At 46.1% G+C, this 15218-nt stretch overlaps 1 protein-coding gene across 2 annotated transcripts in view; it reads right to left on the bottom strand.

The window, feature by feature from the left end:
• Positions 1–2491: 2491 nt before the first annotated feature.
• MME (membrane metalloendopeptidase) overlaps positions 2492–15218 on the bottom strand; it is a gene marked incomplete at its 5' end in the record, with an annotated part of 37334 nt that continues 24607 nt past the window's right edge. Inside the window, 7 exons of one of the 2 annotated variants that reach the window (XM_084267132.1) lie at positions 2492–3870; positions 6421–6497; positions 6902–6997; positions 8772–8837; positions 10425–10558; positions 11208–11327; positions 14356–14414. In XM_084267132.1, coding sequence (XP_084123258.1) covers positions 3771–3870; positions 6421–6497; positions 6902–6997; positions 8772–8837; positions 10425–10558; positions 11208–11327; positions 14356–14414 — 652 coding nt within the window. In that variant the 3' untranslated portion in view covers positions 2492–3770. The remainder of the gene's footprint in view (positions 3871–6420; positions 6498–6901; positions 6998–8771; positions 8838–10424; positions 10559–11207; positions 11328–14355; positions 14415–15218) is intronic. The other variant, XM_084267133.1, reaches the window with a different exon arrangement.

The raw sequence follows: 15218 nt of genomic DNA, 5'->3' as shown, positions 1-15218 counted from the left end.
TGTCTGACTGTGAATCACAGTGCTGTGGCTCTGCTTACATGAATTTAGTGAATGCTGTGTTTAGTGTTTGGTAGCTGTTCCTTAATGCACTGTCAGGTAAGTGGCCAATGTCAGTGTTTATGTGTATTTTACATAGTCCCTAAATTTTGTCAGCCTGCTGCTGTGGGGAGTCCAGGTCAGGGACCTGGAGCAACCCACAGATGTCTGCAAAACTGTAGTGACTGACTCCTGGGTTTTTACAGAAGCTGACAGTGACCCTGGGAATTGTTAGTAATTTTTTCTGAGGTAAAACCAAGAGGTTTTTTCCCTGGGAAATACAAACAAACACAGCTGATTGCCTGTTGGATCCTGCTGCATCTCAGTCTTGGTGCTTATTTCCCTACTGTGAAATCTGTTGGGGTGTTCAGATGTGGAACTGAAGCAGCAGTGAAATGTGGATACTGCACTGAGGGCCATGTCCTCCCCCTTCTCTGTTGCTTTTCAGGCCTTCAGTAAATACTTTCTGTGGCATTTCTATAAATACTTCCCTGACATTAACACTCTGGGAAGGAAGGTCCTCACTGGCACTAATTAGTTTGCAAGCTGTGATGAAAGGTGTATTCTGATCATCACTTCTTGGTTAATGTCTGGTATCTCACTTTGGGCTGATCAGTGCTGCTACTTTTGCAGAGCCCTGAATCTTACTTTGTGTGAGTGAGGCAGTCCTAACTGCTGCTGGTTAAGGTTTGGTTTCTAGGACGTGTCTTATGCTTCAGTTCTCTGCTCAGTGCTGATACAAGATTTCCCTGCCCTTGGCTGATGTGCCAAGTGACTTCTGGAGAAGACTACACTGCTGGGAGGGGGTGTATGATGTGGTGGCCCTGGGATCCATCCCAGGAGACACTGAGATTCAGATTCATACTGCAGATGATTGGTTTTCTCTGGGCTCTGGTGTGTTGGCCTTTCCTGCTGGGGACTGTTACAGCAGTCACAGCTACCAGCATTGTTCTGATTCAGCTGCTTTAACTGTGAGACTGCCTTGCTGCTGGCTATTTTCCCACCTATTCCAGAGGGGAAATAAGGAAATCAGCAGCCACGTTTGCACCTCCAGGCTTGAGCCTGTGGTCAGTGTAGCTCATACAGCTGTGGGCAGGAAGGCATCTGTCAGGGGATGGTTTGGGAAGCGATGTAGATGCATGGGCACGTGGAAACCTGACTCTTGCACAGAGTTTGACAATTCACAGTGACCAGGTCATTTCTCTTTGAACCTTTATCATGCACTGCTGTCAAATCATGGGGTGTTTGTAAGTTTTCTAGATCTTTGTTCAGTTGATTTCATGATTCCATGCACTGAGAGGAGGGTATTCCTGGCCTTTGTGTGGCCAGCAGCGACTGCCTTTCTTCTGGTCACATGCATTACGCTTGGTTTATATTTCACACACTTCCCACACTCCAGCTCACTGTCACAGCTGGATGTCTGCACTGAAATAGATGGGGGGTAATGAAATGGGGGTTTGGGGAAGAAACTCTGGTAATTCATAAATGTAAAAGCTGGCTCTGATGCCTAAAGCCAGCTGTCAAATGTGTCTATGTTTTGTTTCCTTAAAGAGAAGCTGTTGCTGCTCTGGCCAGAGCGCTGCTGGATACTTTCCACAAGGGAAGCTTTATTTCTTGCTGTGACAGGGAAAGAAATGGGCATGTCCTTGGTAGTACAGGAATTCACCTCCCCTGCTCCATCAGGAGCTAGCACAAGATAAGATGCAGCTACTGATGTGTGTGCCTAGGTCACTCAGCAGTGAAAAGCCCCTCACTGTGTGGTGTGCCCACCACTGAACAGAGGAATTCACCAGCACTAAATACTCCCTTCTAGTTCTTTGCCTGCCTAGAGGCAAAGGGCACCTGGGGGTGGTCAGAAAAGCTTGCTGATAGAGCAGGCATCCACCTGTACTGGCTTACTTGTTACAAGCAGTATATTTGATCTACTATTCGGTGTCAGGGATTCTGGATTGATTGACTGTTAAATTTAATACTATTTATTCTGCATTTAGTGATCCAGTGTTTTAGTTAGTTACCTTCTCAATGTCTTGTCTGTCCTTGATGGGTGCTCCCTGTCTACCTGAGGATAATGGTACATGTTCCATGGGCTTGGATGTACCAGGTTAATGATTAAGAGTGTGAGAAGTTGTATGACACGCACACGGAGAGGAGTGAAGAAAGGGGCCCAGAGAACTAAAAGCTCAGTTAATGTAACTTTTTGTACTGCTTTTCTCTAACTCCTGCTGTTTGTGGCTCTCTGCTTCCCTGTCAATTTTGGCAATTTTGGTGTGATTTCCTTGGATACTGAATAACCTCCCGACATCTGCTTTTGCCTAGAACAAAGTCATTTGAATTCTGCCTGCATCCCATGTTCCAGATGCTGGAGCGTGGTGCTCAGAGCGAGTGCAGGAATTCACCTGCAGAGAGATGTGCTTTGGATGTCACACAGAGAACACACGTGGCGTTTGACTCATAATTTCAGTTTATTATCAAAATGTTTTTATCAGATGACAAACTCGGAAAGCTCAGAGGAACATAGGTTTTCAAATGTACCTATTGTAGCAGCCATCCGAGGTATCTGGTACTCCTGGAAATCTGTTTGCTTTGGTATACAAAGCACTAAGTTCCTTTGCAATCTGCATGAGGATGTTTAATATGTATCAGTGCAGATTTAAAGCCTGTTACCTTCTTACTTAAAGCTCCGTTTTTGCAATCAGCTGCACAGCTTCACTGATGTGAGGACTGATGTCGATCAGAACATGTACAAATTACGGGTGGGATCGGACCCTGACCACTGAGGAAGCCAGCCTGGAAATGTGCCTGTTGGTGAGCTCTGCTGGAGAGCTCTGTCCTGGAGACCCTGTCTCACTGCCTGATACCATGCTCTACTCAAACTTCCCAGTTCTACGCAGCCACTGATAAAATCTATTACAATACTTCAAGTCAAAAGTGTAGCTCAGATTTCAATATAAAAACTATGATTTATACATTACTAGAAACTTTAAAAAAGACCAACTTTAGAGAAAGCAAGAAAAAGCTTAGAAAACTGTGAAAGGGTCTTTGATCCCAATCCTACAGATTGTATGTTCAAAAATTAATAAATTACCTACAATCTCAGTTTGGCTGGAAAGCAGTAAATAAACCCTGGTACATGTGACTTCAGAGAATACACACGGGAGTAATTGGTAGGAAGTTACTTGATTACAGCAGGTCTTTGGACTCCTCTTGTATAAATGGTTTCAAGTAAAAATGAAAACATTTGGTAGAACAGATTTGTAACAGCAGAGGGTACAAAGTCTGACACTTGGGATAGAAGCTCTTGTCTCATTATCGTGTTAGGATGTCTAAAGCTCTGTTGTTAGTATTTCCTTCCTCTGCTAGGTCAGAAAGATGCATCCAGTGACCAGTGGGAGAGGTCCTATTACACTCCCACGTTAAAAACCAAACAAGAACAACCTAAAAGCCCTGGCCAGTGGGGAACAGGACTAACTACAAGTGAAATGTTACTGTACGCTGCCACGTGATTTAGATTCTACAGGGTCAGTGAGAGGAAAAGCAGCCCATCAGCCAGAGCAGCTAATTGCTGTGTTGGTATTAGTCCTTCATTGGATGGCTTGATGTGTCACTCTCTTATTTTGCCCATTTACTGAGAATTCCAGTGACTCCTCCAGCCTCCTTCCCTCCATTCTCTTCCCTCCTCAGAATTAGTTCAGGATTCTCTTTGTCTGGAAAGCTCCCCAAGGTTTGCAGTTCTGTCACCAGACTCGGCACTTCTTCGCAGGATCCATGTAGTTTGACTTGGAGCATGAAAAGGCTTCAGAAAACTCTGGAGAGTTTTGCAGTGATCCTATGACCCTTTAAAACAAAACAGCATCTCGTTAAGTGTTGCCTTTGCTTAAAACAAACAAGATGATCCCCATTTTGTAACTTCTTTTTTTGTGTCACCTCAAAATACCGGGGGATGCACCCCTATTTCTGAACTCTATCGCTTCTGTTTCACCTCAAGTTGGGGCTGTATCTTCTCCCTCTCCCCAGAACAGACCTTCCCTCCCTCACTTCTGGCTCTCACAAAACATCCTGTTATTTCACCAGGAACAGATTTAGTGCTTGTCATTAGTTTTCACTGAGAATTGTTTCAGTTCTGTTTGAAGTAATTTGTGACTAGTCTCTGAATACCCTTGATCATTAGCTTCAGCAGACCCTGGAAGTGTCCACGGAAGTTGAGGTGAGGCTCAGCGGTTGACATGTGCAGCAGTTCCACTGTCTAGTCTCACTTTGCTAAGTGGCCTCAGGAGCCAGGGCAGCATGCAGGGAGGATCCCAGAAGTTGTATGTTGCTGAGGTTGAGCAGCGCTTCACTGCTTTAAGGACCACAGCTGCTAAAAAGGGGTTTTGAGGGAAAGGGAGCAAGGAGTATTTTGGGGGTAAAAACCCCTTCTTACTGACATATGTTATTAACAGATACACCAGCTGTGGGTGAGAACCCTGCTTCGCTTACTCGTGCCCAGCAGTGCAGGGGGTGGCACGTAGGCAGGGCTTGACCTGTATCTGTTACTCACTTTGCTTTAACTCTGCCTGTTGACACTCCAATACAGATTGTCTTTCACTCGCCTTTGATGATTGCCTGACCTAAGGCATCTTGCTAACTTCTGATTTTTCTAGTGGGCAGAAGGCTGTACCTGTGCAGTGCTCAGAGCTCTGAGCCCATGAACTGTAACTGTTCTATGCAACTAACATACCTTCAACTAGTTAGTTGTTCTACGCATACACTGTCCTACCTGGAAGGACAGACGGGCTGCAGTCAGTGTAGCATGTGTTTGACTGACCAACCCACACCCACACCCTGCCCCAAATACTAAAAGAAGGGCACATTGGGAGCTGTTGTGACATTTTAATACCATGTCATTTTGTGGGTATGTCTCGTGCTGAGATGCTTCCTGTTGGAGACCTCTTAGGGATGCCTCATCCTGAAAATCACTTTGCACTCTCAAAACATTAGTGTAGCTCCCCAGCAGTACTCGTGTAATTCCACATAAAGTTTATACAGCCTTTCATACCCATGTGAAACCTGCACCATGCACAGTGTAACAGATCCAAGATGCACACAAATGCCAGTGCCCAAAGATGCTGAAGTAGTGAGCTTCAAAGGACCCGTGACTCTCACCAATTAGCACTGTGACCAAATTCAGCTGGTTCCAGGACTTGGTGCATTAACTGCCTCCAGGAGAGATGGCAGATACTACAGGAACCACCCACGGGGAAATGCCAGTCAAGCAGCAACTGAAGGAACAGTCACTGCTTTCACTAAATATTTCAGTGTGGGGGATAAACAAAATAATTCTTTAGTGAAAAGCTGCTGAAACAAAGATCCTGGAATTAATGCACCAGATTGTATCAGGGAGAGATCAGCTGTTGTGCAGTGAATGCTGGAGACAGCACAGCCTGTCAAAGCTCACAGGGATGTTGTGATGTCTCCATTACTACTTGATCTCATGGCTTCTGACCAGACAGATTTAGTAGAGCAAAGCTGCTGTTGCACTACTGGTGACCAGGATGCTCTGCCTTATGTTCAAAAGATCCTGGTCTGGCCCAAAGGCTTCCCCCAGGCAGCTGAGTTTCCTGCTTGCCTCTACTGACTCCGAGCCCCCCTCTCCTGGGAAGGCTGCCTGAGTGCACAGGGCAGAGAATACAAATCTGTGTTGCAGCCAGGATACCTTTAGCTGCTGGTGGCAAAGGAGTTCCTCCTCCTTCTAAGGACAGCAGAGGCTACCCACAGAAGGTAAGCTTGCTCTCATGTCAGCAACACTGTTTAAGAGGAGGTGAATTCTCCTCCATGCTTGCAAGCATAAAATGCTTGTACTCCACAGGTTACCTGGAGACATTACCTGTGGTTTCAGCAGAGGACAGAAGTCCATCCACAGCCTTTGTTCTTTACAAGAACCCTACCAGGAGCTATTGTGAGAGCCATCATGGGAGCCAGGGACTCCCAGAAGAGCACTGGATTCTGGACACTACCACTGGGACTCGGCTGTAACAATCATCACTGTTCGGTAACAGTCAGGTGATGGTGTTTGTGTCCTGGGATGACAACTATTCAGAGCTGCTCACTAGTGTGGACAGGATGAAGTTGTATTGCCTCGAGGGTGAGGACAGCAGCCCCGAAGCCTTATTCTACCTGTGGAGCTTCCTGGGAAGGGCTGTGCCTGTTCCCAACTGCACAAAGCTGTGCCTGGGCTGGGAGGTCTAGAGGGACACTGTATCCTTCCCTCTCCTCCATCTTCAGTGTGCTGTGCCTGTATATGCACATACACCTGATCTCAGCCTTTGCTGCAGAGCGCTCTGAATTCCATAGTGAAAAGGAGCGTTTCACCTCGGAGCTGTGCTGAAGATCACTACACATGCTGACCTGAATTTGCCTGGGCTGTGCACGTCCGTTTTGATGGAGTTGACAGCATATTCTGGTCTGTATGTTCCACACCATACCTGCACATGTAACAGAGAGAAGCATTTATTAGCAAGATTGTGCCGGAAGAGCCCTGCTGTCGTTTCACTATGAAATACTTCAAATGTTGTGAGAATAACTTCACGTTAAAACATAGAGGGGGAAAAAGAAAGGTACATTTGTTTTTTCAAAGAAGTGTACTGTTGTCCTCAAAGGCATCTGGGCAGAAGAAACCATCTACCAGACTTACTTGTGGCTGAATTTATTTAGGGAAGGTAAAAAATTACCTAATGACTTATTTTTCACTACTCTGCAGTGATCACTTCTCAGCTCAGCAAGTCTGACAGCTCTCAGTTAACCTGAGGGTCAGCCTGGTGTTTCTGAGTTACTATTAAACTGTAACATCAAGTGGATTTCAAAGACTTCAGTCAAGAAGTGCAGGTACCTGGGCAAAGTTCAGGAAGAACAGCTGCTTGTGGTTCATTTCAAGGCCAGGAAGGAGTTTTTCTTTCCCGTGCTTTTTCACAAAGTTTTCATAGGCCTGTGGAATGAATTGAGTAGAAATGTTACACCTTCCAGCCCAGACAGCAAGGAGGAACAGGGGGTCTCTGACATAATTAATCACAGACTGCCTTGGCCACCCATCCCAGCATGTGCTGCCTTTAAGCAGCCGATGACAGGGCTGTTTCTCAGCGTGGTGACACCAGCGGCCTGACTGAACTGAGCTGGGTTTCTCACTGAACAGGCCCTGCAGTGCAGCTGTACACCAGATTCAGTGAAGCTGCCTGAAGTATATTGGAATAAAGGGTAAGTGAAACAGGCTTAAAGAAACCAATTTATTGTAGCAAAACATCAAGGCTTGTGGAATAATTTCAGTGAGATGGGTACAGCCAGATAATGAGGTCTCTGCATACCTGTGCACCTTGGTACAGGGGAAGAAATTAAGTATGCAAAGAAAGACAACTCTGTTTTGAAATACAGCAGCTACAGCATACTGTGCTTCAGCAAGCTTAATCATAATTAATGCATTAAAGTTCGTTAGACACTAGATCTACCTAGCAAAGCCTCTCACATGTTAATTAGTGACTGCATAAAGCAAGGCGGTTCTGTTAAAAGCCCAGCATGTTCTGTAACAGAAATGGCTGTGAGACACTCTGTGTAGGGAGGTGTCTGCAAGCTCTGTGCTAAGCCAGCCCCAGAGCTGCCTCTGGGAGACTCACTCGCAGCAGCTCTGTCTCCTGCAGGTTCTGTGGGTGAGGCATTACCACCAGGTACCCTTGTGATGTGCTGCGTGTGGTGAAGATCCACACAGAAAAGCATGCTGCTTCCGAAGGCCCACTCCCAGAAGGAGCACAGCTCAAGTGCCTTGTGGGAGCTGGGCATTCCCTGTGTGTGGATCCCTGGCTAAGGGACTGGGCTGGACACCCCAGCCTGCCACTGCTAAAGGAGGCACAAATGATCTCCAGGACGATCAAGATGTGACTGGAGGATTCACTCCTCCCCTATTTATTCATCTTCCCTCATCTTCTCTGCAGTAGACTTGAGAGACACAGGGCATAAAGCTTGTTGGTGTTTAATTACTGATGGATGGATGGATGCTGGCAAATAGGAGACGTGTTTGAAGTGCCCAGGCACCACACCACTAAAGCCAATCAGCTGCACGAGTGAACGCTGAGCAATGAGTGGTTAATGTCTACTGAAACGGCCCCTGAAGTTTTAGAAGGTAACAAGCTGAACAAGAGGCAACAGTGCCACAGTACTGCAGAACAGGCAAGTGTCCTACTGGGATGTATAAACAAGAGTGACTCCTATAAGATGCACACAGTAATCCTTCTGCTCTACTTGGCACTGGCCAGGTCTCGGCTCAAGCACTTGTCCCGTTTTGGGCACTGCACTTCAAGAAAGATGTGGACCAACTGGAAAGAGTCCAGAAGAAAGCAGCAAGAACGAGCAGAGGTCTGGCAAACATGACCTATGAGAAAGATTGCAAGAATTGGGTTTGTTTAGTCTAAAGAAGAGACGTCTGGGCCTTCAGGCATGTAGCAGTCCTCAAACACATAAAAGGTCACAGAAGAGAAAGGGACGGGTTGTGTCTGTCCACTGCTGAAAGCAAAGCCGTGGTGGCACCCCAGCTGCAGCAGGGAGCTCGCAGCACTTCTCTCAGGGTATGTTTGAATGATACAGAAATGGTTGATTCTGCCTGCTAGGAGGGGGGTGGACTAGGTGTCCCTAACACAAAAGCAGTTTTTCTTCTTCAAAGGCTCTGGAATTAATGTGATGCCTCCAGGTAAACCACAAAAAGGGATGCTGCTTACCTTGTATGCTTGTCTAACACCCCCGTTATCAGCGATGTTCTCTCCTAGTGTGTTGATTCCACTCAGCTGTAAAATAGAAAAGTAGTTTTCTAAAAAGAGCTTACCCAGGACCCGTGATGCCAAACCATACATGTTTCTCACTACTTAAAGGCAAAAATTCCCTCAAAATCCAAAGTTCTGCCAAAAATTTAACATCTCTGACAAGTCTTTGCTTCCTCTTGCTGTCCCTAACCCTCCTCCTTCCCCTGCAGGCAGCTTTCTAGGCTCTCCTGTCTTTCACTCAGATCTTCTGGGGCTTACTCTTTGTTTCATTCCCTCCTCATCTTTAACCCTCTGGTTCCAACTAGAGGAACTGGGCAGAACCTGCCTGTACAGTCCACAAAACAAGATAAAATCCAAACTCTAAATAGCTGAAATGATCAGTTAACAGAGCAATGAATCTGCTAGGAAGTATTTTTGTGTGTATTAGGCGAGTTAGGTAGCTCTTTGGTAGCAATATACGTAGAAGATATCTATTGAACTGGTACAGTATTTGTCAGTCACTGAAGTATCACTACTGATGATGAAGCTTTGGTAATGAACAACCTGTCATTTTAGTTTTAAAAAATTCTATTTTCAAGCCCCATGGTACCAGGCTATGATGTTCAAGGCTGCAAGACCCAGAATCATCATTAGGTTAATTGTAATGTGTGGGAAAATGGCAGAAGAGTCAGTTGGAATATTCCTCTCTAGTTTTACTGGCATTTCTCTGAGTCCCAACAGAGGATGCAGAGTACGTGCTGCCAGTCTGGGAGCACTGTGCAGACAGTTAAACGGCGCTGGGTGTTGAAGCTGGTTGTGTGCTACAGGCAGTGCAGGTTGGGTCACCCCTGGAGCGACCCGTGGTGATGTGCAGTGTTACCTACCCAGGGCTGTCTCCTTCCTGTGGTCGTTTTACAGGTTGTGTTTAATGGGAACAGGACTGGTCTCAGAAGGGCATGAGTACTTAGCACTTTCTCCTGCTTCTGTGAGTTAATGGAGCAGCGATGGTGTCTGCATCCAGAGCAGGGCCAGTCCTGCCAGCTGTTCCCATGAAATTAGGGCTGTCAGCCTCAGGCAGTGCCCTGAATCTGAGTAATTTTAACCGTGCAGAATGCCCCAAAGGCAGTCAGTCACATTTAGAGTGCCAGCCTCTCCTACATCTGCCTGTCATCTTTTCCTCTCCTACTGTGCCCTGGTTCTGCTCAGACCTTTAACTCTGTAGTCCAGCTGTAAGAAACTTCTCAGTGAAGGAAAGCAGCAGCCAGAGTTTGTTTTAATAGGGATATACATTATTTGTGCATCAAGCTTGGGAAATGGGGCTCAAACTGCTCCCCTGTGGAACTAGAAAAGGGCCTTTGAGGGCTCTAGGCTTCTAGGGCAAAGGTGGCTTTTCAGACTGCCACTGGTTTGGAACACAAACCCTGCCTCTTGCAGGACACTCAGTGTAGGTGTGGAGTCTTTTCCACTACCTTCAGGAATCTCTTTTGCTTTTCTCCTTTGGTGTAGGGGTGACAGTGTTAGCAATAAGCCAAGAGAACACTTGTGTCAATGAGAGTTTGCATGTTTAGGACACAAGATTTTGTACTTCCTCATGAAAAATACCAGTGGTAGTTACAAATGAATGAGACATACGTGCTGTCCACCTGCCAGGTCCCATGAGAAGTTTCCATACTGGTACACGATGCACTGGGATAGCTCCTTAAAATTGCGTGCTGATTCTTCAGTCCACCAGTCTACGAGGTCTCCATTCTCATTAAAGTTTCTGCCTGTAATGATATTAAACAGAATTATGTATCCAAGAAAAGAGGGGTTTGATGCAATAAGAAGAGTAGTAAGTAAATATAATCACTCTAAAAAATCTGCTGTGATGAGGCAGTCTTACAGATGCTGCTTGTTTTGTTGTGTTGGTCTGGTCTTGCTAAGAAGGCTGTATTGCAGCGGGGAAGAAAAATCAGAGCAGTCAGACTGAACCAGAAGGTGGGACTGAGGCCCTCTCAGGGCCCCTGGTATGGTTCAGACCTGCAGCTCCTTGCTGGATTGCTCACACTGCACGTCTGGTAGCCTGACCTTTGAGTTCCCCCCTCTGCCAGCACAGTGACACACCCTGGTCACAGTTACGCACAGTTGAGGATAGGTTTTGATGCAGCCTTTGGGAAAAACAAGTAACCAGCAACTATATTAAAAGCCCTTGTGTGCCACAGGCTGCCATCCTGGGCTGCTGGTGCAGCCTTGCAGCTGCAGGAGTGGCTGTGGGAATCGTGGTTAGCAATACTGTAAAGCCCCAAAAATCCAGCTCTGGTCTTATATGTGGAAAGTTCATCTTGGTTTTGCCAGCTCTTTGGAATGATGAAGCACTAAAGCATGTGAAACACTCTGTGCATTGTTAGGTTTGTAACTGGAATCTCAGTGCCTTACCGTTGTCATCAAAACCGTGGGTGATTTCATGACCGATGACCATGCCGATGCCCCCATAGTTCAGAGACCTGGGCTGGGATGCGCTGAAGAACGGGGGCTGCAAAATGCCTGCAGGGAAGACTGCAAAAACACCACCCCACAACACAGTTAGAGCACTGCCACATTGTCCTGTGTGCACAGTGTGAACAGACCCCTTCACAGGCCTTTAACCAAGTCATGCTGCTCCCTCAGACCTACCAGCAGCACCAAGTGACCTGACACCTGGTAGTGGCTATAGGACAGTCAGAACAAGTCAGCAGCACTCCCTTCTTCAGACACTTGCAAAATCCTCATCTGCTTTTACTTTGTTACTATTTTACTTTGCAAGAAAGGGGTTTGCTTTTCCCACTTGGAGCAGGTAGCTTCTCAGACTCCTGCACCATTATTAAATGAATCTCAATATATGAAAAGGGTGTTTCCCCATGAACAATTAATTGATTTGTGGTGGGGGCAATGATAAAACAATCTCAGAGAGAAGAATTAGTTCTTCCACTGAAAATATCAGTAACTCCCTCTAGAAACAGTAGAAATGGGCCAAGCTGGCAATGGAAGAACTGGAACAAAGTGGTTCTTTTCACCCACTTCTGTGCTCTTTTTTCTAGGCTTCTAAGAAGCAAGTTAGTAAAAAGGAAACGTGGCAGTTGTGGTATTTTTATAAATACAGAATTCTAGGAAATATTTGCTTCCACTTTGTACCTCCTGCAGGCTTTTTCCATGCTGCAGCAATAGGAAGCATTCATTCTCACAGTGAATGAGATGTGTGCAACTTTACAAACCCCAACAAAGAAGAGGAATTAGGGGACGGTTTTCATACAGTGCAAGAAAGAAATCAGCATAAATCCAGGACAGTTGAAGCAGTTTCTTTCAAGAGAAGAAAGAGCCATGGGGAAATGGAAAAATAACAGGTTAGACAAGAAACTATTTCTGTTGTCCTGTGAAACAGCTGCCAGTGGCACAGTGACAGCCATGGTGTGATGTTGTGCTCAGTATTGAGCAAGTGTAGATGCTGTACTGTGTGATGGGCTGTTGTGATGACCAGCAGACCAGTGATCACTGGTATGCACGGTGTCAGAACACTGGGTTTTCTGGACACTCCTGTGAGCAAGGTGTTTACACAGAACTATCACCAGTCCTGGTGCTCAGCAACCTGAACTTACCTAGAGCTCAGCCTGTCTTTGCCTCAAAACCTCTTCCCTGCCCAGGACTTTGAGGGCAGTTAGATTAACACCCTGTCACCTCAGTCATTTTTGGAGTAAGATGTCGGGATGCATAGATTTATTCTTGTTCTTTCACTCCACCCTTCTGAAAACAGCTTCATCTGTGACTTCTACAGAGTACAGCATCCTTCTGCTACAGGGCTTAAGCAGACAGGCATTCCTCACAGAGCAGGACCCTGCTGGAGTAGAGGGTGAAAGAAGAGGGAAGTGCAGCTCCTTTGGGAGCTGAGGCGCAGACTGTATTTCTCAGCTTTGTGACTATCCAAGGCAGCATAAGGCATGAAGTATTTCCCTCAGTATCTGGGTGGCCCTGGACACAAGCGAACATGCTGCATCCTGAGAGCAGGAATGCCTCTGCCAGGACTGGCTGTGGGCATGGTGTCCCATCAGCAGCACAGGGAAGCTCCCACTTGCCTGTGGGTCAAAGGTGGGTACCTGGAGGAGCAGCTGGAGGGCTACCTTGCTACCAGCAGCTCGGCTTGTTTCTCTGAGGTTCAGTGGCTTCCAGATGATCAGTGCTGCTGATGGAGCAGTGAAGAGCTGACCATACTAAAATGTAGTAAGAGAGCTCTCAGTTTCCTACACATCATGCACAGGACTCCTCTTTAGAGGGATTTTTGTTTTAAAAGCATACTACTAGCTAATTCAGACATCGCTCTAAAGATCAGGCTGCTTTAATTATCCTGTGGCATGCCATAGCTAAAGGATGAGGTAAGAATTTATGGCTCATATTAACTGCCAGTCACCAGCTTCAGTCTCCCAAATCATGATTCCTTTTCTGCAACTTACTGCACAAGCTATTTTAAACAAAGGCCCCTGAGCAGATTTTTGTGCTAAAGGCTCAGTAATGCGCTGAACACTTGCTTCGCTTTCCCACCGTAACCACGCAGCGCTGGTGGGTTCAGGAGGCACAGCTCTGTCACTAAGAAACCCATCCTGGATTGCACAGTGGTTACCTCATGCCGTACCTTTAGAACCCTCAGCACAGCCAGGACAGTCTGGGTTAACGGGAGAAGTTCATGAACCTTGGCAAATACCACCAAAGTTTTGACTGGGACGTGAAACCTAAAAATAGGTGAGTATTACAGCTGCTGAATCCCTGGGCAAACAGCACCACTGGCGGTGGGCTCTATTCTCTTGTCCTGTTTCTGACTGGAGTTCTCTCCATGCCCTCCAGGCCTCCTCATCCTGGCCTGCGTGATGTTGAGGTGCCAGTGCTGCAGCCCTGCTGTGCTCCAAGCAGTGCTCTCTGATTCTAAAGAGCAAGCTATTGCAAAGACACAGGTGACAAGTAGGAGGTAGGACTGCATAATCTTCAGTTCTTCAGTGGAGAAATCCTTTTGGGAAGCTTGGCTTAGTTTGTTGAGTTCTTCTGTGATAAACCTGATGCTATCCCTTAGGACCTGTGCTGGCAGAATCAGGACTTAGGTGATCCAGGGTGCTCTAATCTGCTGCATTAAACATACCCTTAAAAACTGGAAGGAAACTGTGTCCATTTGGCTTAGTGCTTTTTGCCATGGAATAAAGTATATTCAGGCCCAAAATACAGCTGCTGATTACTCTGGTGCCATTGGAAGGCCTGCTGGTAGTGGCAGTCTTGCAGAATAGCAACATTATTTTTGACACCACTGTTGTAAGAGCCCAGTGGAAGTGAACACCTGGTATTTTTTCACCTTGCTTTAATGCTTGCTTTCATAAAAGAAGTGGGACTGTGTCACAAGTTAAGAAGTGTCAGTTTCATCCCTGGCAATCAAAGTAACATCTCCACCAAATACTTTCTTTGGAGGCTTTCATAAATAAAGGAGTAATATTGTTACATACATGTACATCTGTAACTTAAAAATAAGTAGGCCATCGAACCTGTCCCCAGTTAGTAAGCAGGTAAACCTTACCTATCTGGTTTCTGCTTGCTGAATAAAAAGCATTGACAACAGCAGCTCCACTTATCCACCTGGTAACAAGAGAAGAATCAGTGTTAGAATTTCAGCTTTTGGTGGCAGAGTTAATGATTCCTGGAACAAACCTAGATACTAGGACAGACTTGTGGAATAATTGAGGTTGGAAGGTACTTCTGGAGATTGTCGAGTCCAGCACCCCAATGTGCTCAGCTTCTCACCTGATGTCAGACACTCCAATCGCTTTATCAGTTTAACAGCCCTTTCCCTTTGTTACTCAAACTGATGAACAGTGCTACTTAGTTTTTGGGTTTGTTTCCACTCATACTGTACCAGCATTTCCCACTGAGGAAACTCTCAAAGAACCTGAGCTTAAAATGGTATCTAAACATTTGGGGATTTTTAAAGACTTATTAAAACCATTCCTGTGTCATACATCCAGCTACCTCAAATACCAGCATATGAGGAGTACTGCATTAGAGACTGCTGTAATCAGCCCCATCTGAAGGTTAAGGTTGCTTAGATGCTTGTTCAGTCACGATTTGGAAGGAGGGATCTCTGAGGATGGAAATACAGAGCTCTCACAACCTCTCTGTGTTTTTTTCTGGCCACACACATGGTGAAAAGTTTTTCCTAATTCTGGTATCTAGTCAAAATTGCCCACGTTCCACTATGTGTCTCTTCCCATCTCCTCACACTGTCCATCTCCAAGAAGTCAGGCTTCTCTACATCACCTCCCATGAGGTAGCTGAAGACAGCAATGAGACCTGCCCTCAGTCTTTTCTTTCTTGGCCTGTACAAAGCTGGAACTCCTGTCTTCTCCTCAAGATCAATCCAGCTCTGCAGCCCTTAGGTGACTG

Source organism: Gallinula chloropus, assembly GCF_964237585.1.
Source record: "Gallinula chloropus genome assembly, chromosome: 8".
NCBI lineage: Eukaryota > Metazoa > Chordata > Aves > Gruiformes > Rallidae > Gallinula > Gallinula chloropus.
Note: the sequence above shows the minus strand (reverse complement) of the source record. Positions and strands in the feature narration are given on the sequence as shown.